A 26,133-nucleotide genomic window follows, 5' to 3' on the forward strand; every position below is an offset into this window, starting at 1 on the left:
CTTGAACAGTGGCTCCTTTGACTATCGTGGCTTTTTCATTTTTAACTAGCGGCGGCTGCACCAAGTTTTGTTTTAGACTTGCATAGTAGTAGTTTATAATAAACAAGGAAATTAAACATCATAATCTTTTAGGCATGCAAGTGGATTAAACTTTACTTTTAAGTAAAGGAATACACTGCTAGCTAGTGCTGATTACAGATTACTTTGTCTAATTAGATTCGATCTCAAGTCGCTTCTTCTTGCTCTTTGACCTTCGTAATTTGATCGAATGGCAGGCTACAGTTATTAAACTGATCCTCATCAGCTTTATTAGTTTTCATAGTTCATCCATCAAATTGAAGGTGAGTCATCCGTACGTCCTTGATATATATAAATATATGAATTTCTCAATCTCAAGGATGGCGTGCTTACCAGTGTTTGTTTGTTCGTTCTTCACTCTCTGTCTAATTCAGCAAGCTGTAGTATGATTTTATAGCTACTGGTAATACAAATTGGAATGGATATGTATTATGTACAACTAATTTAACATATATTCATAAAAGAAAGAATATACTACATGTGATCGATTATCAGCTATGATATGACGTTTTCCTTTCCCCTTCCTTGATAACAGTTGAACCCTAGCTAACGCGCGAGCGTACGTGAATAATAGATGATGGATCTAATTTGCCGTTGCGTCGAAATTTTTCAAGTTGTTCTTTGTTGTGGAAGCGGGAAGGAGGATGGAGCAGAAACCGGATGGGGTCAGCATTACAGTTACTCTCAAGTTATAAATGATTATGGTTCCTTGTCAGAGGGGAGAGTCACCTCCGATCCAAGTACTAAACTTCCTTTCACAACCCAACCAAATGAGAATAGGCTGCGACGGCAATGCGGCTTTCAGGCAGAATTAGAAATAGAGAAGAAGCAAAAAGCTTTGGCTGAGTTTCCAGCTTCTTTCTCTTCCACCAAACTTTCTTCTTCTTCTTCATCATTGTCGTCTGCGAAACCGCCACCTGCCTTTTCACAGAAGCTGCTAAGTCAGGTTTCTCAACACCCTTATTCATCCTTGACTTCTTCTTCTTCTTCTTCTTCTTCTTCACACAAGGACAAGGTGGTAACTCAAGTTTCTCCAAACCGGCCAAGAGATTTCCTTTCTTCCTCATCTATTTCACACAAGCAAAGTGAAGTTTCGATAAAGCCAAGAGATTTCCTTTCTTCCTCTTCTGTTAATACAACTTCATCATCACCATCTCCTGTTCCAAAAAAGCCTGACTTTTCCACCAAACCTACCTTATTTAAGGATTCAACAAATCATAATGCAAAAACTAAATACCATTGGGTTGATGGGGCTGCATCACCTACATTTTCAACTCCTGATGATATAAAAGGACTAATTGAGAAGGATATTGTGCCACGAGTTCTCAACAACCCTTTGTCTATCTCAACTTACAAGGATTACTTCCGTGCCTTACTGTATGCTGAGGACTGCTATCTGGAGGTAATTATATTAGAGGCTTCCATTTTTATTTATTACTACTTTAATTTGAGCATATTATTATTAGTACTTGGAGCTGGAGATTTCATATGACTTATCAAGGAACTCTGGAGGGTGTTGCATCAGATACCAATTTACTTCTTCATTCAAATATTTAGTTTCACTTTATCATCATTCATCACAAAGAAACTACTTACACCTTTTTATTTTTGTTTAGAAATGGGATCATTTTGAAATGAAGAATGTCACCTTGGAGTTGCACTATGCAGCAACTTACAAAAGAAGTAGACTCAACAGCTTAGATGAGGATGATAAAAAAGATGAAAAGACATTTGTAGCATTTGAGATTGACAAAGTTCCAGAGAAAAGGCCTTTCCTGTTATCTAGGGATTTCGTCTCACTGCGTCGACCATCAAAGAAGAATTTCCTGCTCTTTGAGGTTAGCACTGAACTTGTAATTTATAATAAACAATTTAGTACTTTTGAAGCATTTATGTTCCCTATTGCACTGACTATAACTGATTCCAATCTTCTCTGCCAATATCACTTGCCTGAGTTCTAGCTTTTAAACAGCACTTTGATACAAGTGTTCTGCAGTTATTATTTGGGGGGATCGTGTTCTGCAGTTATTATTATTATTATTATTATTATTATTATTATTATTATTATTATTATTATTATTGTAGTAGTAGTGGTGGGATGACCACTATTGTAATAGTAGTAGTGGGATGACCACTTCCTAGGTAGTTAGAGGTAGTGGGTAGTTTTTATCTTCTATAAATAGATGCCTAGGTAAGAAAACATCTTGGAAATTTATATTTTTGGGCTTCCTATTGAAGGGAAGATTGGGGGAGAAGAAGCACTCCACAAAAACGCTTCATTTGGGGGAGAAGAAGCACTCCACAAAAACGCTTCATTTGGGGAGAAGAAGCACTCCAGAAAAGCTTCATTTTTATTCCTAAGTTTCTAAGCCTGTGACGCGATCCTAGATATCCTGGCCTATAACACACTTCATCAGCATATGTGTTATAGTTTTTATAGATGTAGTACAAGGGCCAAGTATTGAACCAAGGACTTCTGTTAGCATTTCATATTCTATGATCTCTTCATTAATGTTTCAGATAATTTGTGGAAACCGCTCAACTTATCTATCATAATGCCAAAAATCCATGGCAACATATTGCTTTTTTGTCTGGGATATTTAACTGGTAACAACTGAAGTTCTTCTTTTTATTTTAACTTGTACCTTTGTGCTTCTATTTACAACAGGGCCTTGTCTACCGTGTGGTGAAAAGCAATCTATTACTAGCAGAATTTGGAGAAGACTTTCACTCTCAGCATTGTCCAGACTACAAATATGAAGTCAAGTTCTCATTCAACAGAGTTTGTTTGAAACGTGCTCACCAGGCAATTGAGTCCGCATCAGGTCCCTTGTTCAGGAACTTCCTATTCCCTGAATTCCTTCCAGAAAATAGACTTCTCTCCAAGCATTTCTTTGCTTATAACACACTTGACTCAGAGCAATCCTCTGCCCTTGATAAGATTTTGAGACTCCAGGCTTCACCTCCTTACCTTGTGAAGGGACCAATATCTGTTACAGAAAATCTGATTGTTGCAGCAGTAGTGGAACTTTGCCGAGCATCTCCGCTGAACCGGGTTCTTTTGTGTGCACCTTCAAACAAAACATGTGACTTAATCATGAGAGCACTCAAGAAGCAGGTTCCTGAGCATGACATGTTTCGGGCCAATGCAGCATTCCGAGAACGGGATGGAGTGCCTCTAGACATCCTTCCTTCTTGCCTATATGAAGATAAAACAGAGTGTTTTTCTTGTCCTTTGCTGAACGAACTCTGTAGATATAAGGTAATTTTATCCACTTTTATGAGTAGCTACCGACTGCACAATGTGGGAATAAAGGCTGGGCATTTCAGTCATATCTTTTTAGTGGATGCCTCATCTGCCACTGAACCGGAGACACTAGTCCCATTGGCTAACTTTGCCACGGAGGGGACAGTAACTTTAGTCACCGGTGAACCAAGAAATCATTCAGGCTGGGTAAGGTCCCCTATGGCACGGAAGTTTGGTTTGGCACGTTCTTACTTTGAGAGACTCTGTGGTAGCAAGCTATATATGAGCCTTGATCCAAATGCCATTACAGTTCTGAGAGATGAGTATCAAAGTTGTTAAGGTGATGCATGACATTTATATTTGATGATGAAGCCAAGCGAGCTCTTTGTTTTGTTACGTTAAGACTCAGTATTTCCTTCTTGTATAAGTCTGTCTGTCTCTATTGCATGGTTATATGCCAATTCTGTGTACGTACGTGGTTGCAGTGAATATAACATATGAGTTATCACTGATTGATTAATTTCTCCATGGTGCACTGTTATATTGCAATCCTAAACCCAAAAACCAAAAAGCACTATTTTTCATCCGGCAGGGAAAAACAAAAACAAAAAAAAAAAAACAAGTTTAATGGACCTGATTAGTTCAACATATAAGCTGGTGGTATGCGACACTGAACAAATGAAAATACATTGCAGGCAGGAGCAGGACACTGAACAATGACAAGCAACTTTGTACTCAGAGTACAAACTATAAATTAATAAAAGACCTGTTGCACAATACACATCTGCACATCATCTCATCATTGATAATGCAAAGTAAAACAGAGGTGTTGATAGGAATAAACTGCGAAAAGGCTGCAAAACCTATTTCTTCCTATTGATGGATGATACTTTAGTTTATCCAAATCCAGATGGCATATCATATTCCTCCTTTTCATTCCCTGTGAATAAGAACACAAGCAATTAAATACTAAGTTATTACTTCAATGGTTCATTATTAAATTTAAAAACATAAAGAGGATAAGAAACATACCATCTGATTATGGAACCAAAAAGAAAATGCTGCATGATAGGAACCTTCTGCAAAACTTCAATTTTATACATCTTAAGCAAACCACTATTAACCTTACTCCAATTTGGCACCCCACTTATATCATCCAACATTGGAGAATGTTCTGCAAACAACCCCTTCTTCACCTTCTTTATGAAAGCAATGCATGAGAGATACAAGTATTCGTTCGAAAAGTTCTCCAAGATATCTTGATTATGAATTGATTTTGGCTTCATGTACTTGTGATCAATTAACTGTGAGGACCCAAAAATAAATGGCAAAAAGTGATAGTCATCTAGTCCCCACACCCCATGGGAACCTGCAGGTTCAAGATTATAGGTCAATTGCAATTTCCTCATCAGCTCCAAGTATTTTAGAAAAACCCTAGCAACAAGAGCTTGATAATCATCTTCTTTCACAACTCCTAATCTTGCTAAACAATACAACCAGGCAGCAAAATTTGTTTCATGGCCTGTTCCTATATAAATAAAGATTTAAAAAAAAAAAAGGGTTATAACAGTACAAATGAGTATATGTAAGAAACAGCAATATTAACAAACCAAGCAGGACCAAATGAGCATTTAAGATCTTTTGAAAAAAAAAAAAAAATCCTTGAAATGCTAATCAATTCAAGGCAATGACAAAATTGCAAGTTTCACTCCCTTAATTATCTTAGAACAGATCTAGTGTGGGGTAAAAAATCAGGATGCTTTAATGATTGTTCACTTAAATTCTGGTTCATTCTAGTAATCAGATTTGCATATGAGAACATTACATTTAAACTGCATCTGAAATACAAAATCAGACAGTAATATCACCTAACAGACATAAGAGTTTCAATTGTGCATCATAAGACTGGATTATCCCAGAAACTAATCCTTGTTTTGCTACCAATATCATTTAAAACATCAAGCAAACTGCACTAAGATATCGATACTTGATTACTTAAAATTAGGCCCAACCGCAACTGAAATTCATTTATTTTTTTTTAAATCAAAACTTGTGCCAGCCTATTCTTTGTTGCGGTAATAAAATTTCTATTTTTTTTTTTTTTAACAACAACAACAACATCAATAATAATAATAATAATAATAACAACAACAATAATAAAACTTGTAACACAATAATTCATACAAAAATTACTTGCAGATAATCATAAACTCGGTAAAATTCCACACCATAGTCGATTCGGCTAGCGTTGCCAAAACTATCAGTGAAGTAGGGAACAAGCTCCACAGTAGCCGAATGGAGCTCCTTTGGAAGGAATTGAATCATGAAAGATTCAGCGCCGGAGCACATTCGCTCGTGCCAGGTCCTATAAGCTACGTTCCCGTATCGGGAGGATTGAGGCGCCGGAGGGATCTCATCGGCGTAGGAAATCAAGCTTTGGAGGACTGAAACCAGAGCGGAGACAGCGGAGGAGACATGGCATGGATCGGAGAGCTTGTGGGAGCGAATAGACTCGGAGAGGGCGACAACGAAGCCGAGGAAGTTCTGGCAAACAGCGGAGGAGTGGAAGCGATCGACGTCGATTTGAGACTGGATTTTCTTTGTCGGATACTGAAATTGGTAGGGAGGGGAAAGAGGGGTCACCTTTTGGGACTGCGGGACAGGCGTACGGATGATGATTTCCTTAGTGTTGGCAGGGGGGAGGTTCACAGCCGGAGCACGGATGGGGATGTAGGTAGGGTTCGCGGAGGGAGGTGGACAGGGATAGGAGGTGGGGCCGCCGCAGTTCGCGCAGGCTCCCGCGGCGGCGTGTTGGTGAGGGTAGGCGGTTGGCGGTGGTGGAAATGGTTGATCTTGCTGTTGATGCGGTGAAGGTGAAGCGCTGTGGTGGGATTCCATTTTGGGTTATGCTCATGTGGTTAGAAGAATGAATGAATGAATGAAGAATGGAAATTTATACTGGGCCTTGCCAACAGTGGATTATGAGGATAGTTATGCCATGGATCACGGTTCACATTGCAAACTGAACATGAATTATATTCATAATTTTTTAACTCTATATTCACAATTTTAGAATTGCATATTCACAATCAATAATTTTTTTAAAAAAATTTTATTAAAAATAACCCAGTGAATATTTAATTCTGTAATTGTGAATATAGAGTTATGAAATTGTGAATATAGAGTTTTATAATTGTGGATATAAAGTTCAAAAATTGTGAATATTGAGTTCTGTAATTGTGTATTGAGATCTAAAATTGTGAATATAGAGTTCAAAAATTGTGAATATGCAGTTCAAAAATTGTGAATATAACACGGATCCACCTTGCAAGGTGAACTCGGATGATGATGAGTTGATGGCAATTTGGCAAATTATACTATGTGGTCTATCTTGCATTGTGTATCCTTATTCAAAAATAATTTTTAAATTTTGTAAAAATTAACCATTTCTGTACTTGTAAACAAATTGAAGACACATCACATAATAATTATGTATATATAATTACCATGTTATGTGCAGAGATTGTTAACTATAAGTACAAAATATGTTAATTGACACACAATTTTTAGATCAAGATTCACAAAAATATATTAATTGACACATAATTTTTAGATCATAATTGACAATGTAATTTTTGGATCATGATTCAAAATGCAATATGAACTCTGGTCCATAGTATAACAACTGTGGCAACTCCACTTATTAGAATATTAATTAGTGAGAAATAAATTATTGATAATAATTAGTACAAATGCGAGAGTAATATTATCTGAATTCAGTGAATTGTAAAGTTGAATAATTGTGAACACGACACCCTGGATTGGCATTCAAAAGAAGAGGCGAGGCAGAACTCCTCCTGAGTCCTGCCTGAGTAGTGAGTAGTGAGTCCCAACATGTGTCTCATTTAATTCCACCACAGCCAGAACTCATTGTGAGAATTTTGGTCATTACAAACAATTTGAAGAACAAGAAGCAGCAGAATACTAGTTTCCTCAGCACAACATGGCAAACAAAATCATAGCAGCTGCTTCCAACACAAAATCTATTATACATACTTATACCCGAACAACACTTGTAGGCATTAGTTTAACACAAACATTTAGGACAGTAGTAGATTAGTTAGCATGAAGTTATAGACTAAAGAGTCAACACTCGCTGGGAAGAACATTCAAGAAATGATAGACCTCCTCCTCATCGATGACTCCAACTTTCGTTAAACATACTGCACAACACACATGTTTAAAAGTTCCACTGTTATCAGAAGCTGCCTCTGCTTCACCATTCCTTCTGCCCCACTTTCGTTTACTTCCAAGCTGTGTCATCACTTCATCATTGATCTTACAATTCACCACAAAAATGGCTCGATACTGTGTTACATTCTTTTCATGCCTGCAAGATCCCAGATTATTTGGCATTATTAGATTACATTAACAATACAAGGGAAGCAAGCTTTGGCACTAAAAATCAGATGAACAAGTCATTTTCAAATTTAAAATGATTCTGGCAATGGAGACCGTCTAGAATGCATAGCATCAATATGGTCACAGATTGTTGTATATAGCCCATATGCAATCAAGAGATGACAGATGCTCAAGTGAAATGTGAGTACTTGTCTCCAAGTATGGGGTTTCGGTTAGATGGGTTGGTACAAACAAATACTAATACTGTCACTCTAGAGATGTATTCTTAATCATAACAAAAGAGCTGCTTCGCTCCTATGGACATAAGCGTATTGAAACCTGTGTATTCTTCTTATCTCTTTGCTTTCAATCTTTAATCTTGCCTAGATTTTTCAACAAAAATGTTCTGATGTGCCAAGAGCATGAGTTATAACTCACCACCTTAGATCCAGATAGGATGTGAGATATGACTTCTGGTGTCAAACTCAAAAACATTTTCACTCTGTGCATAAGTACCTGACCATGATATTGTTATTTTTACAATACAAAAATTGTAGTAAGTAGTAACTAATACTACTAGCTGAAGATTTATTAATAGTAGTAACTATATATTTTCTTTTTAAAATCAAAACAAGCCTAAACAAGAGATTGCTCTGAGGAAGTAGTTCACTTGACCTTAAAAAAAAAAAAATATATATATATATATATATATATATATATATATCAAATATTGGCATCTGAGGAAACCTCTCCATCACTAACAACAGCTCTTAAGTCTTAACTCTACCTATGTATTTTAACTTTCAGCTAATCGCATTTTAATGGCTTGAGCATTGCAGCCTTCTTTCCAAATGAATACATTAACAAAGCTCAATTCAAACCGGTACCCAATCTATGAATTGATAGGGACTCATTCCTAAATGTCAGTTAAACGAATAACAACACACCAATCAGAGATATCTCAACTAACACAGAAGCTTGAGGAGAGAATATAACCACACTGCATACCTCTGGCAATCAAGACAGAGCGTGGTGAAGCAAGCCGGGCAACTGAGTATGGCATCAGAAGTACGGCCACCCCTTTTCTTTCGAACCCATGATTCGTCCTTGTCGTCGAGGTCGGAGTCGTAAAACTCTGGCTTGATGGAGTAGTCTATCTCATCATCATCAGAAACTGAGAAAAATAGAAACAATTAAATGTCAACCACAACTAGAAACTTAGTCCTGAAAGAATCATCGAATTGAACGAAATGCTTTACCAGATTTCTGCGAAACAGATGGCGACGCTTCTCTCTGCTTTCCATCATTCATTTCTTTCTTTATGTGAGACAACCGCCTCTCAGTTGAGACGAGAGCAGCACTGATGGACCCGATACCGATTAGCCCGAAATTTGGCGTGTCAATTGGGTCTCCGAACAGGGTTGTCACGCGGGCGAATAAAAGGGAAAAGGGAAGAAGAATTTTGTTGGAAAACTAACATAAAATGACATGAGAGTGGTTATTTTAAATATATGTGAGGTCAATTTTTGATTTGTCATGGGTTAAATTAGATTTAAGGTCTTTGTATTGATATATTATATCTCAAAATAGATAATAGATGAATGAAAAATTGATTTTTAAATATACTCATTTGAGGTGAAAAATAAATGCGTAAAGACTTTAAATAGTCTTTGTCCAACATTGAGAAAACAAAAGAATTTGCACCACTATATATACAATAGCGTATATTGAATTCTCTTTTGCACGTAGGGAGATTACAAATCAAATCTAAAAATGAGTCTGAAAAGACTTGACTTGTGTTATGCCAACTTTTTGTAAATATTTTCCAACATTTTTAGTCATTGTCCGAGTAGTAACCATTCGAACCTTGACTGTCTGAATCGGTAACCTTTCGGAGAAGTTACCATTTGAACTATTCACGATTCGAACCACTCTTCGGAGTACCGTTCTAAGTATTAGTTCATATGTTATGGAATTAATTATGAATTAATTCAAATTTTGAATTTCATAATTAATTCTCATGTTAATGGTCGTTTGTTATGAAGGTTACAATGACTGATTTTGCACACTGAAAATATAAGTTTTTCTCTTCTTGAAACTCTGTTCAACTTCCTCCTCAAACCTCATGTGATCATCTCATGCTCTAGTTCGTGAGCAAATTACACTTTTGGTCCTATGACTATGGGGCGTGTTAATTTCGGTACGTGACTTTTAAAACTAACAATTTAGTCCTTTAACTATGTTTTTTTAGCAGATTTGGTCCTCCCAGCCAAATTTCGCCGGAAAAAGGTAACCCATTTTAAATTATTTATAATTGGGGGCAAAATGGTCCTTCCACATCATTTCTTCATCAGTCGTAGTGAAATAGTTTTCGTATTCTTTTAATATCGATTTTTTTATACTCCAAAACTTAGCTTCAATGGCGGATTCCGACAACAAATCAAGAGGGCACAGGGACGGCCACGGCGGCGACAACTCACAACGGGAGCAAGACTGTTTCCTCCCGATTGTGAACGTGAGCCGTATTATGAAGAAGGCGCTGCCTGCGAACGCGAAGATTTCCAAGGACGCGAAGGAGACGGTCCAGGAGTGTGTGTCGGAGTTCATAAGCTTCATCACCGGAGAGGCGTCGGACAAGTTCCAGAGGGAGAAGCGGAAGATGATCAACGTCGACGACCTGCTATGGGCAATGACGACGCTGGGGTTCAAAGAGTACGTGGAGCCATTGAAGGTATACTTGCAGAGGTTCAGGGACATGGAGGGGGAGAAGAACGCCATGGCGGGGCGACAGGAAAAGGACGGCGGTGGTAATGGAAGAAGAAGAACTGACGTGAAAGGACCATTTTACCCCCAATTATAAATACTTTAAAATGTGTTACTTTTTTTGGGCCAATTTTCACCGGTGATTTAGCCGGGATGATCAAATATGCTAAAAAGAACATAGTTAAAGGACTAAATTGTTAGCTTTAAAAATTGTCACGAACCGAAATTAACACGCCCCTTATAGTCATAGGACCAAAAATATAATTTACTCTCTAATTCGTTGGGTTTAAATATTTGAGTGCTCAAACATTAAACCGTAGTACGTTTTATCATGAGAAACATAGGCTATGACGCTCCTAACACATTTGGGAGGTAGCAAATAAGGTTTTAGGGATAATGTAGGTATCACATGACTCATACTAACACCCGAAACCTTTTTTCGTTGCTTGTAGTTGTTATTTTCGTAGTAATATTTCTTAACAAATTTCACCCAAACTTCTTAGTTTAGGTGAAATTATGGGGTGATTACATAGTAGACGATAATAGATTTGGGCGAATTCGCATTCAATTTATTCAAAATGAGTTTGAAACTCTTCATTTAATGTATGTTTGATTCACATAATGAATTATGAAAGAATAAGGATGCTATTCCATAATGAATGGAATAGATATATATATATATATAAATAAAGAATATAAATTATATTCCATTGTTTGATTCACTATAAAGGAATAAACTTCATGAATTGTATTCCAATGTTTGGTTAGTTTAAGGAATAAAACTGAAATAATTATTAAAATGACATAAATATCCTTTATACTGGATGTTATATTTATTTATTTATATTTTTGTATATACATGTATATGTGTGAGAGAAAGAAAGAAATAGAATAACAACAATAATAATTATTACTCCATAATATAATACAAATACATATTTATATTAAAGAGTTACTCCGTATTAATTAAGCACAACCCATATATAAACAAAGATATATGTGTGCCCCAAAAAAAAAAAAAAAAAGATACATGTGTGTGTGTATGCATACTAATAATAATAATAATAATAATAATAATAATAATAATAATAATAATAATAATAATAATAATAATAATAGAAGTTAAAGTTTGAAAAAATAACCAGGGATCGAGTCTCATCAGTGGCAGTGTGGGAGCAACCTCTCAAAATGAGGAGGACTCCTTGTGCGCAGTAAGCAAATGTCTAACCTAGTTCATGTTCAGTTGAATTACCATGATTTATATTCTCTCAGATGCTCTGTCGGAGCGGGGTGTGGGGGACCTTAGGGTGGAGGTTCAACCTTTTTGGAAAGAATAATAATAACAACAACAACAATAACAAGTCAACAACAATAATAATAATAATAATAATACTAATTATTATTATTATTATTATTATTATTATTATTATATAGGTTTAAGTTTCAGTCGGCTGTGCAGGTGATTAATGTGCGTGAGTTTTGTACTTAATGTGCGTGAGTCTTGTGCTTAAGGTGTATGAGGTTTGTACTTAATGTGCGTGAGTCTTGTGCTTAAGGTGTTTGAGGTTTGTACTTAATGTGCGTGAGTGTGTAATGCTTAATGTGCGTGAGTTTTGTACTTAAGGTGTGTGAGTCTTGTGCCTAAGGTACGTGAGTTGTGTGCTTAATGTGCGTGAGTTTTGTGCTTAAGGTGCGTGAATTTTGTACTTAATGTGCGTGAATGTGTACTTAATGTGAGTTGTTGTTAAAACTTAAGGTGCGTAAGTTTTGTGCTTAAGGTGCGTGAGGGTTGTGCTTAAGATGCGTGGGTTTTGTGCTTAAGGTGCGTGAGTTTGTGTTCTGAATATATTTTGTTTGTGTTTAATGTGCGTCTGTTGTGTATTTAAAGTGCGCCAGTGTATGTATGTATATATATATATATATATATATATATATATATATATATATATATATATATATATATATATATATATATATATATATATATATATGTGTGTGTGTGTGTGTGTGTGTGTGTGTGTGTGTGTGTGTGTGTGTGTGTGTGTGTGTGTGTGTGTGTGTGTGTGTGTGTGTGTGTGTGTGTGTGTGTGTGTGTGTGTGTGTGTAGTGAAAGGTTCCAGTGCGATTGGGTGCTTTCCGTGCGGTTGTGCAGTTGATTGATGTGTGTGAGCTTTGTACTTAATGTGCGTGAGTCTTGTGCTTAATGTGCTTGAGCTTTGTATTTAATGTGCGTGAGTGTGTAATGTTAATGTACGTGAGTTTTGTACTTAATGTGCCTGAGATTTGTACTTGTGAGTGTGTAATGTTAATGTGCTCCTGTACATATACGTCTTCGTCTTCTCTTCCTCTCTTTTCCATTAATCCTCTCTTCCTCTCTCTCTCTCTGTGTTCTTCATCATATACGTCTTCGTCTTTTATTCCTATTCCCTTAATTGATGTGCGTGAGCTTTGTACTTAATGTGCGTAAGTCTTGTGGTTAATGTGCGTGAGTGTGTAATGTTAATGTACGTGAGTTTTGTACTTAATGTGTCTGAGATTTGTACTTAATATGCGTGAGTGTGTAATGTTAATGTGCTCCTGTACATATACGTCTTCGTCTTCGTCTTCTCTTCCTCTCTTTTCCATTAATCCTCTCTTCCTCTCTCTCTGTGTTTTTCATCATATACGTATTCGTCTTCTATTCCTATTCCCTTAATTATCTCTTCCCCTCTCTCTGTTCTTCATCATATACGTCTTCGTCTTCGTCTGACTTTTGTGTTTAATGTGTATGAGTTTGTGGTCTGAATGTATTTTGTTTATAGCTTCATGTGCGATTGTGTTAAAAGTCACGCACATTAATTAAGCACAAACCTCTCACACATTAAGCACAAAGGCACATTAAGTACAAGACTCACGCACATTAACATTACACACTTACGCACATTAAGTATAAATCTCAGGCACATTACGCACAAGATTCACGCACATTAAGTATAAATCTCACGCACATTAGTCAACCGCACAACTGCACAGGAAGCAACAAATGTACATGATCCCTTCCATATATATATATATATATATATATATATATATGATATTTTTGATATTTGTAATATAAAAGTTATTTCAAGAGCATGAGAATAGGCGAATAGCAAATATCAAAGTTCTCTAAAAATGAGTTTTATCTTTTGCAAAGGGAATAGTTGATTCTGAATTCCATCACAAAATGATCAAAATAAATAATGAAATAGATCTATTCATAATGATAGTATTTCATCCTTGACATATTTCATGAACCTATTTGTCTATCTACGCATCCATTTGGAAATTGGGATGCAATTCGATTCACTAGAGGTGATGGTTTTTAAACTGAAAATGCTACTTCGACTCCATAATTCTACTCCCTAACTGAAAATGCTAATTTTCTGTTTATTATTAAAAAACAAAAACAAAATCAAAAAAAAAAAAAAAAACGAAAAAAAAAAAACTGTATTGGATAGTCCTCGCTGTTTTTGACCTTTCACCGACTCCCCTGTTCCGGTTCCTCTCTCTCTCTCTCTCTCTAAAAATACAGAGATATGTCCTCCGCCGGAGTCACTGTCGCCGACGTGGGGCCGCAAATGTATTTCTGCCATCAATGCAACCGCACCGTCGACATTACCCCCTCTTCAACCGACGAGCTCCTGTGTCCAACGTGCAATTCTGGTTTCGTGGAAAAGTTTGAAAACCCTAACCCTGACCCTTACCCGACATTTTCCGATGCGTTCCACTCCCTGTTCAGCAGCTTGTTATTCCCTTCGCACTCTCATTCTTCTTCGTCGGTCGCCTCCTCTCTCTTCACCCCCTCCGACCTTCAAAATCCCAGAATCTACTCCTCTCGCCATAGCCGTCGCTCTAATCGGGAACATGAATCTCCTGTCAGGGGCGAGCGTGAAGAGTTCAACCCATATGATTTTCTGTTCAGCTACCTAACTTCTCGCCAAGCAGACGGTGTTAATTTCGAGTTTGTATTTGAGGGAAGCCCATTTGGAGGGGAAGGGAGTTCCCTACTTCCTGGAAATATTGGGGACTATTTCATTGGTGCGGGATTTGAAGATTTAATCCAACAACTTGCAGAGAATGATCCGAACCGATATGGAACACCGCCAGCATCCAAGTCTGCAGTGGCAGCACTGCCAACCATTAAAGCAAATAAAGATTTACTCAGCTCAGAGTTGGCACAATGCGCTGTCTGTAAGGATGATTTTGAGCTCGGAATGGAGGTTAAACAGATGCCTTGCAAGCATGTCTACCACAATGACTGTATCCTGCCATGGCTTGAGTTGCATAACTCGTGCCCTGTCTGTCGCTATGAGTTGCCTACTGATGACCCTGACTATGAGAGCAGGGCTAGGGAAAATGGAGGGGGATCGGCCGCAGGCAGTTCTGGTAACAGTTCCCAGGGGCAGAGGACCTTAGAGAGGAGGTTCACAATATCATTGCCACGGCCCCCAACGGATTTTGGACGGTCACCTGATGGTGGAGATTCAGAGTCTGGTTGGCAGCAGAATAGGGACTCAAATTAGTTAAACAACATTTGATTCTTTCCTTGCTCTTACTATGAATATATAATATATATGGCTGGAATTCTCTAAAGTGCTGGTAAGTGACAATAGTAAGTGATTCAGAATTTCAGACACAAGGTTACAATTTTCTTATGTCAAAAGCCTATTTTGGATATCCATACTGTTCTGTGCTGACTGAATAGATCTGTTCTGCATAATACTTTCTCCTAGACGAAGAAAAAAGGCAGTTGCTTATGCAATATTCCACTCACATAATATATGGTTCCTGTGTTTATGTGGCTTTATAGATTTTTATGTAGTTATAAACTGACTGGTGGTGATAGTCTAATTTGTCACATGGTGGTTACCATTTATATTAACACTTGGAGAAAGGTCTACAATTTATAACTCAAGGAACTCCAAATGTGTTTATGATGTTAACAACACATTGTTCCTAGGATAAAGGTTCCTAGTTCTATGATTTCATCAGCATATTGTACTATCCTGGAATATTTATGGTCTCACAAGCATAATCTTACCCTACTCTTGCTCCTTTATAGATTTCAGATGGCATTTGTTGTCCATTTCTCCTATTTCATGAGATGTTAAACATTAAATTGTTCTAATTTCTATTTATCATCTTTGCTAATTTCATGAATGGTTACACATTTCCCCCCTTTTTCTCTTACTCATCTTTGCTGATTGTATTTGGTTTGTATTGTTTATGGCAAAAACTTTCCTAGTCTGGAAGTGCCTTGTAATCATTATAATAATCCTTTAGTCTTCATGACCTGGGATTTTGAAACACCCTGGATGGAAATTGGAACCAAGTGGAAACTATCCAAAGGCTAATGTGAATTTCCTATTATATAGTGATGATAGGAAAGGAGTGATTTGGAAGATGTATTTATAGAGAGCTGGTTTTGAGGTTAATGAGTTCAAATTATTCCGTCAGTGTTGTTGCAGATCAGAAAATGCAATTAGAAGCTTTGAATTGAAACATCTGCCCTTAACACGGTCTTTATTGATGCTAGAGAAGTAGAAAGTAGAAACCATTATAATGTTGCCCCTTAATAGTGTACTGATGCAAGAAACCACAGGTTTTGCTCAAATCTTCTCTATACTTATCACTAGCCCATAAAACATAGGAAATTTGTATCTTTTAAATACTCAACCAATATGATGTTTTTCTAGTTTAGTGTATTGGTATAAAACTGCTTTCAAAATGATGTGCCTACATTTTTTTTTTAATGTAGTTGCTAAGTATTCCTTTTTTTCCCCCCTCAATTCATGTGTTCAGTATTGGATTTTTGGGGGGGTTCTGTATCTGTGTTTAAGATTTGGGACTCTGGTATTGCTGCAACATTTTATGCTTGTAATATCCAAATGTTCTCTTTGTTGATTGTTTATATTCTTATGTTTTCTAATGAGAGATCATGAATTGCAGGCTATGTCATGTGTGGCAGAGTGAAAGTTTACAGTCATGATAAGTAGAAATGGTAAATTGCTTCTTGGGCTGGAGAGAACCTTTTTTAGAGATGCAAGGCAAGATATACAAATATGATGTTTTTGTTGGAGCAGGCAGTCAATGACTTGGTCAAGTTTCAATTTATTTTCATCTCTCCTGTGGTTAGTGAAGATTGGATCATTCTCTCTTGTGCACACTTGATCTGGAATTTTGGCACATGAATTTGATCTTTATGCGGCTAATGAATTGCTTTGAATGCACATTTTGGCTGAAATGCACTAGATATTTTTTAATATATATTTCAATACATTTTGGCCGTTTGGTAAAATAGTTAGCTTATCAGTCAATTTTTGCTTATTTGACCACTATTAGCGGTTTGACTTTTTTTTTTTTTTTTTTTTTTTTTGGAAATAAAGTCTTTTATTAATAAGCAGAAAGGGAAATACATGCCAAGCCCAAAAGTGACCAAGGCTACAAACAGTACAAGAGAAATGAAAGCAAGCCCAAAAGTGACCAAGGCTACAAATAGTACAAGAGAAACGAAAGCAGAAAAGCCTAAGAGTTAAAAAAGTAAAGGAGACAAACTCTAAAATGCAAAGTGGGCCCGGAGCCCATACTACAAACCGTCTGCAACCCCATGCCAAGCTATACAATTCTCAAGCGTCATGCCCTACACAAAGGGTGGGAACAATGCTCCAAGCCAGAACCAATACCACCCTCAAGCGTCAGGTCAAGAGCTCTGCATTTATCCGAGGGGACCTGTATGATCATCCATCCACAAGAGCAATGATACAGGCCACACCACATGTCCGAGGGGACCTGGATGACCATCCACAGGAGCAATGGTACAGGCCACACCACATGTATACCCAAACTACCCTTATGCGTTGGACAGATCCCCTCCGGTACAGATATCTGCATTTTTTTCCGAGGGGACCGTCACAGTCCGCCACATAAGCAATGATTTTCACCTCCACCACCCTTGGAACCAAGGCCACCCTCGTACGTACAGATCTCTGCATTTTATCGCAGAGGGCGTCAGCGGCTTAAAACCCCAAGCGATAGCTCCCTAACCACCCGTGCCAACATATATACCACCCTTAAGCGTTAGACCAGCTCCCTTGGTATAGCGTACTGTATTTTGACCCGGAGAACCTATACGACTATCCACAGAAGCAACAGTATATATGCTAAGCACCAGAAGCCCCACACTCAACCACCCAACCCTTATAAAACAGCCAGCCTTTTTACCAACCACCAAACAATATATACAAGCAACTGAAACTAACGGAGCACTCCCACCTCAGAGTGTTTGCTATGCATGAAACACAATAATCAAATCCTGCCCAACACACAGCCACAAACAGAAGCAGAACAGGCAAAGAGAGCACAGAGCAGAAAAGAAAAAACCCCCAATACTGGAAAGCCCCCATACGCTCTATGCCAGCAAAGCCAACTACTCAACTAGCTCAACAATAAAGAAAAATAAATTCTGAAGTGAAAGTGCAAAGAAAACAAAAAAACCAAAGAAAACAATACAACAAGCGCCCTCACAGTGGATCCTCAAAGTCGAAAAAGACATAGGGCACATCATCATGAACGAGAAGAGTGCGCACCCTAGGTGGTAGATCAGCAAGTGTGGAAAAGATAGTCTCCCCAGGCTTATCAAGAACCCAATCTGCAAGAGCTTGGGCTGGAAGATTCGCCTGAAAAGAACATAGCATGAAAGAGATAGATCCGCAGGAACATAGGAAACGCAGCCTGGTAGCAACATCATCCATATACCAAGGTGTGTTGGCAGCAGTATCAAAGTAATCCCCCAGCTCTCGGATAGAGGTCTCAACCACAAGATCCCGATGACCTCCAGCAAGACAGCAATCTAGACAAGAGAAGAGAACCCGGAAAAGGCCTCGGATAGACTCCCCAAGTCTCGACCACGCCACCCCAAAGCAAAGTCCACCTCCCTGGTTGCGAACCAAAGCGGCAACCCCCTCCCCCCCCCCCCCCCCCCCCCCCCTTCAGAAACCGAAAGTGACAGATTAATCTCTTTAGGGACCCCGTCCTGGGAGGGGACCACCGAACAGAACGGACCATTCGTCTAGGCACATGTGCCTCCTGATAAGACACAATAATCCTCCAATTAGAAGGAAGGATATGCTGTCCCGGCCACCGTCTGAATAAGCACTCGACCACGCCCTGGCCACCCCAAACATCACTCATGCAACACTCGGGGTGTCCCGACCGTGCAAGCACCCATTACGGTGCTTCCAAAGCTCCCACAAAACCAAGTAAGGTAACCTGCAAACAATGAAAGAACGAAGAGGATTATGCGAACCACTTCGCCCCCAGCCAGCGAGCAAAGTCCTAAGACTCCTGTGCCGCGACTGAAGGCCAAGGGACGCAATCACAAGATGCCACACAGCTCTCACTGTATCTCCTGAGTAGAAAATATGAGCAATAGAATCCAAAGTAGGAGTCGGACAACACCAATACCTCGAAACAACCACATGGCCGAAACGAGATAGGACATCGTCCGTAGGCAGGCGACCCAGAAGCACTCTCCAAGCCAAGAAGGACACCTTAAAAGGAAGGTGCTTATGCCGACATTTAGCAAGGAAGGGGTCTGGGTCAACCAGCCTAGCAGGTCACATAAAGGCTTTCACCGAGGAGAAAGAGAACATACCATCAGATGTCGGACGCCAGATCGGAATATCGCGCAGGCCCTGCCCCAAACGAGACAGGTCCGCCTCTAACCCAGCCAAAGCCAAGTCCCCATGACCAGAAAGGTCTAGTGTACCAATCAAAATGTTAAACAATCAATATGAGTGTTTGATTAATTAATTTTTTGGAACAACTTATTGCTCTAAAATGCTAAAATTCAAAAAAAAATGTTCAAAGTAGTTTTTTTCGATCATTTTGTATGTAATCAACTAACAGTTGAAAACTAATTTATCAAATATTTTTCTACAATCAGCTTGTCTATGTATGAGTATTAGCTAGGAAGTTTGGATTCTGTGACTAATCGTATTGTCTGGTTTAACGATCCTCTTTCTTTTATCGTAAGCAATTTGGCTTTTGATAATGAAAATTAGTTTCGTTTGTTTTCACAAAAAAAAAAAAAAAAAAAAAAAAAAAAAAAAAAAAAAAAAAAACACTACCCAATGGATGTTTAAGGATTTGAAAAAGATATGTAATGCCTTAACTAGGGTTATAAGATGACATGTAGTGGCCTTTTCTATGTGGGAGATCATGAGATTGAGCCTCAATGGAGACGTTGTTGACTCTGTGTGCTTCATTAGGTTGAGAAAGTGTGTTTGAACAAATACTACAATGTAATAGATTCGGTAGCATTCAAAAAAAAAAAAAAAAAAAAAAAAAAAAAAAAAAAAAAACCAGGGTTATAAAATTAGACTTGTTTTGAGAAGCAAAATCTTGGCATGTTTAATCATTGCAATTTTCGAACACGGGGGGTTCCTGGCGTCGGGTCTGGATAATGTGTTTGGGAATAAAAATAAAATTTTATAGTCCGTAGAAAAAGCCAAGTGGCAAGCAAGCAAGCATCGTATTTAAGCTACGTAGAGCCATACTCGCCACACAAAAGTGAGCAGTGTTTGAGTCGCAGAGCAGTTGCTCAACAAATAACAATGGGAGTCTTGGGCGCCTCAACTTCAAGCTGGCAGATTCCGGCGGGTTTGCCCCTCCCTCCGACTCGTACGGTCTCCTTCTCACCACCACCCCGCAACTATAAAGCATCCTCATTTCTTTCTCCCATCTCCACCACAAATCTGAGGTGCGGGCGGTTAGGAAAGTGTTCCTCTATCTCCAAGTCCAGGCTCAGGCTCAGGCTCAGGGTGAGCTGCGGAGCAGTAAGGGAGATAACGCAGGAGGAGTTCTCCGACGTAGTTTTGAAGTCCGATCGACCCGTTTTAGTGGAGTTCGTCGCCACTTGGTGCGGCCCCTGCCGCTTGATTGCTCCTGCTATAGAATCCATCGCTCAGGTACGTATTAGCTGCTGCTGCTGCTGTCTTCTTTTCATTCAATTAAAATTAAAATTTGTTGAAGCATGTATATATACTTGAGATGAGATCGAATTTGGAGTTTGTGTTTTACTGCTAGTATTCTTGTTTTGTTTGAATTGAATTGAATTCCAGGAACAAGAGTATAGGGAAAAGATAACAGTGGTTAAGATTGATCATGATTCAAATCCTCAGCTGATCGAAGAGTACAAAGTTTACGGATTGCCAACTTTGATTCTCTTCAAAGATGGAAAGGTAGTAGAAGAGAGCAGAAGGGAAGGCGCAATAACAAAAGTTAAGCTCAAGAAGCATCTTGACGGTCTTCTGGAGAGTATCTGTGCTGTGTAATCTTCAGCTACCAGATTTTGCTTTTTAGCTATTTCATTTCATTATATCATACCACTGAAAATGTAATTTGGAAATCATGTTTTTGTGCCCATATTAATTTCTGATAAAGCCAAGCCTGTAATTTATGTTCTCGTTTCATTAAGCCATGCCAGTGCATATATAGTTTCAAATATTCATATATGCAATAACGTTTACTTGTCCCTTTTAGTTGCAGGAGCAAGTTTTCTTCCCAGGACACCATGACTAATTTGTTTCATACTTTCATCAGGTACATACTCTTAAGACACAGAATTTGATAACACCTGACGCAAAAACTTACGACATACAACACATATACATGTATCAAAGTCCACAGTGCATTGTAAACCTGGTCCTTGGTATAAGGATTGCTCAACTGCAAGATGTGATTTTGTTTTAGGGTACACTCCTCTTCTTTATAAAATAAATAAATTGTCAAAGTAAATATTTAGAACTAAATGATTTAGTAATATTGAAACCATTATTGTGTGGACCATGGTCTATACAAGTTGTGTATATCATATTTTGTATATTATAGTACATTCGACACAAAAATAATATAAATTTAATATATTAAAAATGTACTTTTTGTTATGGTCTACATAACACTGCGTGGACCATGATTCACCCAATAATTTGCCATGGGGTTTTAAAACTGGCCAGGATTCACAGAATAATTTGGGCTTCCGGCATTAAATTTCCCCTTGATAAAAGTTGGTAGGACACGGTACAATAGTGGCCCATACAACACTCCCATCACTTCAGAATCTAGTTCATAGATTTCCTTCCATAAATTCGAAGAGGCAAGTATGCATTACAAGAAGTCCGATGAGTGATTGGCAAGATAATAATAATAATAATAATAATAATAATAATAATAATAATAATAGGGTAATTCTACATATACTCTTATTTCTTACTCTCTATGATGTGACAAACTTTGATTGCTTAATATAATAGGGGATCATGATGTTTTTCAATTCATCATTTTTTTTTATCCAATAAAATTTAAACACAAATAAGAGTGAAAGTTGGAAATAAATTTTTAGAATCCAAGTAATATTTTTAATAATAGTAATAATAATGGTAATATTTTTAATAATAATAATAATAATAATAATAATAATAATAATAATAATAATAATGGTAAAGAGAGGGAGTGAGAGACGTGATGATAATCAATAAATTGAGGATGGGGATTAGCGAGCTGAGCTGAGCTGAGGGTGGTCCCATAATTTCAGTATTAGAGTAGTAATGTAATGATCAACACTAACAAATTAAAAGCAGAATCAATATCCGTGGCAAAGATTTCCCCTTGTCGTTTGTCGAAACGACAATTATCGTTATCGTAGTAGTTGGAGAAGGAAAAATGATTAAATTATTTAAATAATAATGAGGATTAAGCAATTGTGAGTGTGGAATATTTGCACCCGTGTGCCTTTAATTAAAATCACAACCGTATCACACGGAGATGAGATGTAATCGGTACTCCTTCGCCCATAATCATGAAGAAAATATTATATGTATTCCTTTTTCTCTCGATTTCTATTTTTATTTTTAACTAATATAACACCTGCGCGATGCATGAATAATAACATATATTCAATAATTATATTATTTATTATTAAATTTAAATAATGTAAATAAATAAATACTTAAAATATCATATAATATTATAACAATGTCTTATTATAATAAAGTATGTATAGTACCTCATATCAAATTTTACTTTATAATGAGTTAGTGTTGGATTATATATATATATATATATATATTTTTAAAAGGACCATATACCTATCATTTGTCAAATTACAAGAATACCATGACTATACAAAGAGAACTATACCCAAAAAAAAAAAATTAATTAATTTGTAAGTATTTATAAGCATGTTAAAAATTAAAGGGCAAAGTGACTTTGCTAGACATAAATTTTGAATTTAAAAATTTTAATTAAATGTAGTAATTATTTTTGGAATTCACTTAATAACCTATCATTATTAACATATTATGAAGTAAAATGAAAAGATAGAATTTAGAAGTATTAGAACTCTAATCATTAAAAGCTACTCCAATACCATTTCTCATGCACCGCACGCACTCAAATCATTCATTTTTAGTTGTTTTTTTTTTTTTTTTTGAGAATTCATTCTTAGTTTCTTACTACTCCTAGTAATGCCACTATGCAGCCTGGGCTGTATTGGAAGTTGGAACCCATGGGTCGGAGTGGCATTTTGACGTAATTTTGAGGATTGTTGGGGGTAGACTCCCATTCACTCGCTACGGACTACTCCACTGAATAAAGCCAGAACGGTAACAATTGTACGTGAATATTCTACACGATAGGTGAACCGCGCGTGGACCACACTCACTCAGGGAGGAAACAACTCATTGACGTGCAATTTTTATTATTATATTAGAAACTACACCAATCTCATTCTTAAATTTTACTGTACAAAATAAAAGAAATTTATATCTTTAAATCTTTAATGCTCCCCCCTCGGCCCTCCCCCTTTAATAATTGTTGTTTTTTAAAATAAAATAAAATGAGGGAAACTAGCTGGTGGGCCCAATCTTAGATTGCTAGGCTAGCTCATCAGTCATCAGTGAGGAACAATCTCAACCAGGGAAAGTTTTTTCTAAAAAGTACGGATTTTTATTGTGGGCCCCAATTCTGACAACCCCTACTTAATTCTCTGTTCTCATTTTGGACCCAAAATCCTGCTTATCTGTGCATAGGCCAACGCCAACCCAACAAACACGACCCTAGGCTGCCTCGAAACAATTCTACTTGCTAAATACTTCTCTCGTTTCAAAATGTCTATTTTTAATTAAAAAAAGAGTTAAATAAATTTTTAAATTTTATCTAAAAAGTCAATTAGACTTACTTTTTAAATTTTGATACTCGATTATCAAAATATTTCTAATATTGGTCCTTCCGTCACCTAATTATTATTTGGACGTCAAAGTAAAAGGTAAAATCATCATTTTATTTGTTTAGTATCTTCTTCCTCTTTGTTACCTTTATATACTTGACATATATCAAAATCTGGAGTATTCGACGATGAACCCGGTCTGCATTCATGGGTGTTTTACAAACTAGAAAACCGTATAGATAAGGGAACGAAGAGGAAGAAAACACTCAGCAAATGACATGACGATTTTACCCCTGATTTTGACGTCTAAATAACGATAAGATGACAGAAAGATCAGTATTGAAAATTTTTTATTAATTAAGTGTCAAATTAAAAAGCGAGAACTAAATGTGGAAAAACAATATAATCATAGGAACTTTGCGGGAACTAACTCTATTCTTGTATTTATTACTCCATGACATGCAATGTAAAATAAGGTTGTAAATTTGGATAGTTTTGTAAGGGAAGTGGTAAGTTGGAAGTTGGAAGATGGTGGAAGTGAAAGAGGGCGCGTGGAGTGTGAGTGAGTGAGCGTAAGGAAGGGGCGTGAGCTGTGTGTGTTTGTAGTATACCGTATACGTAGAGAAGTGGAGCCCACCACCCATGTGCCCTCCTCCTGTCTCCACCAGCCGCTGCCGCTCAATGATTAGAGCCCTGTTCCCTCCTTCCTCTCTTCTTCCCCCCATTCCCATTACTCACCAATTTTACTCTCTAATCTTCATCTTCATCTCCTGCTGCTGCTGCTGCTGCTGCTGCTGCTGTACCATTCTTTCAGTATTTTTCTCAAACACCTACTCGGGTGTATTGCTATTTGCTAGCAGACCCATCCATTGGCGGCGCTATGTCCACGTCGGCGGAAGCTAATGGTGCGATTATTGACCCAAAGCAGAGGCAGCAGCAGCCGCCGCCCTCCAATGGAGCCTTAGTTGTCAAGAAGCCGCCCGCCAAGGACCGCCATAGCAAGGTTGATGGCCGAGGCAGACGCATACGCATGCCGATTGTGTGCGCCGCCAGAGTATTTCAGCTCACAAGGGAGCTCGGCCACAAATCCGATGGCCAGACTATTGAGTGGCTCCTCCGCCAGGCCGAGCCATCTATTATAGCCGCCACTGGTACTGGCACCATCCCTGCTAGCTTCTCTACTGTCTCTGTCTCGGTCAGGAACTCCTCCTCCACCACCAGCCCTTCTATCTCCGCGCCGCTCGATCAGAAGCCGTCCCACTCCTTGATTTCATCCGCTCCCTTCATTCTCGGGAAGCGCCTCCGCTCAGAGGAAGATGGTCTCGACGGAGGTGGGAACAAGGACGACGTCGCCGGCACAGCCACTGTCGTGGGTCCCACTGCTGGATTTTGGGCTATCCCTCCCAGGCCGGACTTCGGCCAGGTGTGGAGCTTTGCGGCGGCTCCTCATGAGATGGTGGTACCCACACCCGCATTGAATTCCCACCCTTCCCGGTTTCTACAGCAACAGATGGGCGAGGCGTCGGCAGCTAGGGTTGGGAATTACTTGCCCATAGCACAAGGCCACCTCAATTTGCTAGCTTCTCTATCAGGTCCTCCACCTCCTTCATCCGGCCGAAGAGATGACGACGGACGTTAAAGCTATGGCTATTATCTTACTGTTAATATGGCGATATATATATATATATGTGTGTGTGTGTGTGTGGGGCTGTTGCTGTCTGTTATTGTTGTTGTGTAGATGAAAAATTGTTGTTAATTTTAGGGTTTAGGGTTTAGCGAGTGAAGAATGAAAGTAGGGTTGCGCACTTGATGAATTAAACTTAGGCGGTTTGCTTCATTCCATTTCTTAGTCTTTCAATTTCTCCAGTTTTGGGTGTTTGGTGATGAATTGGTGGTGGGAAGTCCTCCACCTTGGGCACAACACAATGCTCATAATAAATTCAATTGTTCACCTGGGTCATTAGAAGATATACTAGGGTCTGCTTTGTGGACTATGAAGAAATGTAGTTCCACACGTGTTCATGAATGTTTTGTAATGAAGCCAAGGAGGTTTCAAGTCAATAACATTTCTGTAATTTGTTGCTCAGCTAGCTAGCTAGCTTGCTAAAATATGAGATGAGTGATTTGGACTTCATTACTGTGCAAATATATATATATGTTTGTGTTCCATTGTTAAAGATACAGATTTCACATGTTAAATGTTTGGGTGTGATAGATGGTAATTTTTACTGTCATTTTCTGCTCATACTGCAGAAGGCTTTCACTGTGTGATGCAGAAGACTATATGTCAAAATTAATGTTTTGGATTGGATTGAATTGTTTTATGAGTGAGTGGTACAGTACATGGTAATTCTGAATGAACAGGAACCTGAAAAGGGAAAAGCCAAAACTTGCAATT

General features: G+C 38.0%; 6 protein-coding genes across 7 annotated transcripts; 4 read left to right on the plus strand and 2 right to left on the minus strand.

The window, feature by feature from the left end:
* The first annotated feature begins 298 nt into the window (after window positions 1-298).
* Window positions 299-3,845, plus strand: LOC109181486 (probable RNA helicase SDE3). Its single transcript, XM_019331275.1, has 4 exons — window positions 299-341; window positions 614-1,480; window positions 1,695-1,916; window positions 2,747-3,845. The coding sequence occupies exons 2-4, from the start codon at window positions 653-655 to the stop codon at window positions 3,662-3,664; spliced, it is 1,968 nt and encodes a 655-aa protein (XP_019186820.1). The 5' UTR covers window positions 299-341; window positions 614-652; the 3' UTR covers window positions 3,665-3,845.
* Window positions 3,846-3,934: 89 nt separating this feature from the next.
* Window positions 3,935-6,261, minus strand: LOC109181491 (serine/threonine-protein phosphatase 2A activator). Its single transcript, XM_019331280.1, has 3 exons — window positions 5,554-6,261; window positions 4,358-4,853; window positions 3,935-4,265 (listed from the first exon to the last, which is right to left on the minus strand). Exons 1-3 carry the CDS (start codon window positions 6,221-6,223, stop codon window positions 4,259-4,261), a joined length of 1,173 nt encoding a protein of 390 aa, XP_019186825.1. The 5' UTR covers window positions 6,224-6,261; the 3' UTR covers window positions 3,935-4,258.
* Window positions 6,262-7,229: 968 nt separating this feature from the next.
* On the minus strand, window positions 7,230-11,000 carry LOC109182160 (E2F-associated phosphoprotein). Its single transcript, XM_019332245.1, has 4 exons — window positions 10,975-11,000; window positions 8,986-9,187; window positions 8,735-8,900; window positions 7,230-7,715 (listed from the first exon to the last, which is right to left on the minus strand). The coding sequence occupies exons 2-4, from the start codon at window positions 9,035-9,037 to the stop codon at window positions 7,472-7,474; spliced, it is 462 nt and encodes a 153-aa protein (XP_019187790.1). The 5' UTR covers window positions 9,038-9,187; window positions 10,975-11,000; the 3' UTR covers window positions 7,230-7,471.
* A 2,972-nt stretch (window positions 11,001-13,972) lies between these two features.
* On the plus strand, window positions 13,973-16,771 carry LOC109182159 (E3 ubiquitin-protein ligase RING1). The gene is made up of 2 exons (XM_019332244.1): window positions 13,973-15,109; window positions 16,460-16,771. The coding sequence occupies exon 1, from the start codon at window positions 14,047-14,049 to the stop codon at window positions 15,031-15,033; it is 987 nt and encodes a 328-aa protein (XP_019187789.1). The 5' UTR covers window positions 13,973-14,046; the 3' UTR covers window positions 15,034-15,109; window positions 16,460-16,771.
* Window positions 16,772-19,981: 3,210 nt separating this feature from the next.
* On the plus strand, window positions 19,982-21,051 carry LOC109180959 (thioredoxin X, chloroplastic). Of its 2 annotated transcripts, none has more exons than XM_019330688.1 (2): window positions 19,982-20,478; window positions 20,692-21,051. In XM_019330688.1, exons 1-2 carry the CDS (start codon window positions 20,125-20,127, stop codon window positions 20,842-20,844), a joined length of 507 nt encoding a protein of 168 aa, XP_019186233.1. In that variant the 5' UTR covers window positions 19,982-20,124; the 3' UTR covers window positions 20,845-21,051. The 2 variants fall into 2 exon arrangements, with proteins under 2 accessions (XP_019186233.1, XP_019186232.1); XM_019330687.1 differs by having other exon boundaries at window positions 20,006-20,478; window positions 20,632-21,051.
* Window positions 21,052-24,451: 3,400 nt separating this feature from the next.
* LOC109182310 (transcription factor TCP7-like) lies at window positions 24,452-25,907 on the plus strand. Its single transcript, XM_019332448.1, has one exon. It carries the CDS (start codon window positions 24,616-24,618, stop codon window positions 25,372-25,374), a length of 759 nt encoding a protein of 252 aa, XP_019187993.1. The 5' UTR covers window positions 24,452-24,615; the 3' UTR covers window positions 25,375-25,907.
* The last annotated feature ends 226 nt before the right edge of the window (window positions 25,908-26,133 follow it).

This window comes from Ipomoea nil, unplaced genomic scaffold, assembly GCF_001879475.1.
Source record: "Ipomoea nil cultivar Tokyo-kokei standard unplaced genomic scaffold, Asagao_1.1 scaffold1043, whole genome shotgun sequence".
In the NCBI taxonomy this organism is placed as follows: domain Eukaryota; kingdom Viridiplantae; phylum Streptophyta; class Magnoliopsida; order Solanales; family Convolvulaceae; genus Ipomoea; species Ipomoea nil.